This window comes from Papaver somniferum, chromosome 4 (genome assembly GCF_003573695.1).
Source record: "Papaver somniferum cultivar HN1 chromosome 4, ASM357369v1, whole genome shotgun sequence".
Lineage (NCBI taxonomy): Eukaryota > Viridiplantae > Streptophyta > Magnoliopsida > Ranunculales > Papaveraceae > Papaver > Papaver somniferum.
In genome coordinates, this window is record NC_039361.1 from 97338352 (window position 1) to 97342663 (window position 4312).

At 36.6% G+C, this 4312-nt stretch overlaps 1 protein-coding gene across 1 annotated transcript; it reads right to left on the reverse strand.

The window, feature by feature from the left end:
• Positions 1-1924: 1924 nt before the first annotated feature.
• Positions 1925-4089, reverse strand: LOC113272860. Its single transcript, XM_026522654.1, has 2 exons — positions 3801-4089; positions 1925-2175 (listed from the first exon to the last, which is right to left on the reverse strand). The coding sequence occupies exons 1-2, from the start codon at positions 4087-4089 to the stop codon at positions 1925-1927; spliced, it is 540 nt and encodes a 179-aa protein (XP_026378439.1).
• Between the last annotated feature and the right edge of the window lie 223 nt (positions 4090-4312).

Consider the following 4312-nt stretch of genomic DNA (forward strand, 5'->3'; position numbering starts at 1 on the left):
AATTCAAGTAGACTCGAGAAAGGTTGAGGCGATCACAACTATGACACCCCCGGCGAATGCAAAGGAACTACAAGTCTTCATAGGACGGATATCATACATACGATGCTTCGTACCTGGTTTAGCGCAATTAATGACTGCGTTCCTTCCCTTACTAAATAAAGGTGTATCCTTTGTGTGGGGAGAAGTGCAGTGCGCCGCATTCGAAAAACTGAAAAAGTGCCTCGTCAGCCCCAAGGTCCTCAGGCCTCCGATAAGAGGAGTTTCCTTCTATCTCTATACAACATTTACCAATTCAGCAATAGGCGCGGTCCTCGCACAAGACATGGGGGGAAATGAGTGGTCGCCTATTTATTACGTTAGTTGAGTCTTGCGAGATGCGGAACTAAGGTACCCACGCGTAGAACATGCATGTCTGACTTTCATCTACGCGGCAAAAAAGCTACGCCCTTACCTTTTGATACGACCATAGTGGTAGCCGCGGCAAATCCCATAGCCTACCTAGCATCCAAGCCTGTCCTAACATGAAGAACTTCTCGGTGGTTGCTACAGTTGTCAGAATTTGAGCTCAAACATCAGCGACCAAATGGGGTAAGTGGACAAGCGATAGCCGACCTAATAACCATGTTTCTGGGAGAAGGAGACGACGAGGTACACTGAAAAGGCGAGGGTACCCAAATATACCTCAAGCTAAAACTTTTCCTACTATAAGTCCTTTCTCCGAAAGTGATTGTCTATGGACTGAGTCGAGACAATACACCTAATCGGTTCACACTTCGTGTGATCGTCTATGGATACGAGATCGATACAATACAACAACGAAGTATATTTACTTGATAAGAGGTTCGGACTTAACCAAACACAATAGGATTACTATCAAGTAAATAGGAATTAACGTTTGTGTAATTTACTTTAAATTATAATAACAACAATTATAATTGCGGAAATAAAAGTAAATGACAGAGCAAGATTTTGTTTGCGAGGAAACCGCAAATGCAGAAAAACCTTGGGACCTTGTCCAGAATTGAATACTCTCAGGATTAAGCCGTTATACAAAATCAAACCAACTTCGTGTAGTTGAGACCAAGCAACTAAACATATAGTTCACCTAGTTCCGTTTGTATTCATGCTCCTCCGACTTATGAATAAGTCATGTACTTGGAACAATTCCTTTGGTTCGTATTCCAAACAGTAAAGGAACAACAAATATTTTTGGTAACAACTCTTTTCAACCAAGTGATTTGAGTTCGACAAAGGCTCTTTTGTTTATCTCAATAAACTCCTTCGTCAGGTTCTTAGATCTATCTTATTCTCAACTACCAAAGGTAATTGTTAAGATTTTGCAATCAATACTTTTAATCACAAAGAATTGTATTGATGCCGATCTGCACAACTAATCAATCTAATCTACCACAAGGATAAACCGGTTATAGTTGCATCCTCTATACCAAAAAAAGTATTGTGCACATCAAAGATTATGAACCCCAAATGAGAAATCTTCAATATCTTCTTTGTCTTTTAATCTTCTTAGATCTTCAATAAACGCCTACACACAACAACTTGAATCTCTTTTAATCAATCACGCACAGAACGGAGTCTGTTACCAATAGATTATCATAAGACGTCCTTAGATTTACAAACAGTCTAAAGATCCCTGTCTAAACTTCGATCTAGTTTGAGTGAATCTTATATCAGAAGAGAATATTCTCAAGCATAAACAAACTAGGTGCAATCAAACTTCAACCATCGTTAGTCAATCAAATCAATAGAAAACACAAGATAAAACGCAGTTATCTAGTTTCCCACCAATGAAGTGAAAACATCATCAATACTGGCAAACTGCAAAACCTTCTTAGGAACTCTAGCAGCAACAAAACCAGCACCACGAGGAGCAGGAACCATTCTTACAGTAACAAAACCACATTTCTCAGTAAATGGCAAACTGCAAAACCTTCTTAGGAACTCTAGCAGCAACAATACCAGCACCATGAGGAGAATAAACCATTCTTACAGTAACAGAACCACATTTCCCAGTAAACTTACAAGGAACAGTATATGGTTTACCAATCTGGTTACCCCAATAACCTTTTCTAACAGATACACCAGACAACTTAGCAAGAATAATCCCACCACGAACAGCAGTAGCAACTTCTTTACTGCATTTAGTAATGGATGAAACTGAAATCAAACCATGGGTAATATTGATGCTGATTAGCTGAATCTAAAATCAATTTTTGGATCTCATATAGAAATTGAGAGTTACGACGATTTAGACGAAGAACATATCTGAATTTTTTGTTTGTGATTCTTCAAAAAATTTAAATTAAGATAACCAGAGTGAGTGGATGATTGTAAATCTAAGCCTTGATATTGATTCAGATAAGTTAAAATTGATGTTTGAAAACCCTAAAATGGTTTTCTGATTTTATTTTTAAATTAAACAAATAAAATCTCTTAATTGAAGCATCATGACAAAGACAAGATGATACTTATCTGTATATTTAGATCGCTGGTGAGTTAACGTTAAATCTGCAGTTCAGTTAATTGAAATATGTTTATAGGATTATTTTCTACTGCAACTGTTGCTACTCGTTCTCCTGGTAGTGGATTTATGATCTCTATCGTCGCTATTGATGAGAATACTCGTTCGAATCTTTGGATCTTTCTTATTTCAGAGAATAAACGAGGAACAAATTGGTACAACAGCAGCGTTAAAATCATGCTATGAAAAACAGAAGAAACATTGAATTAATCGGTTCAAACCTAAATTTAATCCATCTGGAAGAAAAAAATCGATCGTCTCTACTCTAAATCAATCAATTGTCTCTGCTCTAAATCAATTTAGAATCGTAGAACATGTTTCTGTAAGAACTGGATAAAGAAAATGAAATTCGAAATGAAAATACCTATTGAGTGACATAACTGAAATTACATAGGAATATAAGGAGAAGATGAATTGATTTTTGTTGTTGCAGTCGAAGATTTAGATGAAGACGACGGAAAATGAATCTAGAAACCCTAGAAACTGTTTTTCTACAACCGAGAGAGAGAGAGAGAAAGATAAGAGAGAGAAATAAAATAGAAAAATGAAAATATCTTATGTTATTCCTCTTGTATATATACTAAAGGGTAGTGTTGTCATTATTAAAATTCGTAATAATTAATTATGGGTCAAATCTGAAGAAAATTTGATTTTTTTTGGGCCTAGCAATATCATTTTCCTAAAGGAAATTGAAGGGGGGTTATAGTATTTTTTTCACAATTCCTTAATCTCATGAAACTCCTTAGTTTCATGATATTTCCTTCACATCAAGGAAATTGTGTAAAATTACATAAAATTAGGAAAGGTGTCATGGGACCGTGGTCACTAGCCGGCCAGCCATGCCCTAGCCGTGACCGTCCCAAACCTTGTAATTCCTTATTGAATTAATTATTTCCATCATCTCATGGAAATTCCTTAATCTCATGAAGCTCCTCAGTTTCATGGTATTTCCTACACATCAAGGAAATTATTAAAAAAATTACATAAAATTAGGAAAGGTGTCACGGGACCGTGGTCACTAGCCGGCCGGCCATGCCCTAGTCGTGACCGTCCCACACCTTGTAATTCCTTATTTTATTAATTATTTCCATCGTTTCATGGAAATTCCTTAATCTCATGAAACTCCTCAGTTAAAATCATCTTCCTCGCCAATTTTCAAATCGTCTTCTTCAACAACCAAAAATGAAGGAATCAAATCGATAGTTGCATCGACATCAGAATCAACTACTTCATCAATAGCAAGAGAGCTTGACCAGGTTACTCCTGATTTTGTAAATTTCTTGAGCACCAACAGTCGAAACAAATTCAGTGCAAACCCTTTGATTCACACCCGATCCCTGAGTTGCTCTTGAACTTTCCCGGTGATTTCCCACATCAGCTATAATTTGACTAAACTCACGAAATTGTTCACTCAACTGATTACGAAGATCTATTACAAGTGAATCCAACTTAGATAAGAAAGATGTTGAGAACGCAGCGATTTCTGATCTGAGTAGAGTGATTTCAGCTGTGGTTTGGGAAACACCATCTTGAATGTCTTTGAGACTCATTGAAAAAAATTTGAACGGCTCTGATCCAATTGTTGTATTACTACAACAGTTAAGGATAGAATTGGTGATAAACACCTCCTAAATCAATAGATACATGCCAAATCTGAGTTCAGAGAACACAACCATGAAGAACAAGGTTCTTATTTGATAATTTTATTATTTGATTAAGGGTTTCATTACACAGACTTGAGAATATATTACTCACTCACTCTCTCAATTTCTG

Bases quoted from the DNA above. Each gene is read 5' to 3' on its own strand.
- LOC113272860 (XM_026522654.1), bottom strand. From the start codon at position 4,089: ATGAGTCTCAAAGACATTCAAGATGGTGTTTCCCAAACCACAGCTGAA. The intron at 2,176-3,800 runs GTAACCTGGTCA...GTTTGATTTCAG, and splicing joins AGAAATTTACAAAATCAGGA to TTTCATCCATTACTAAATGC.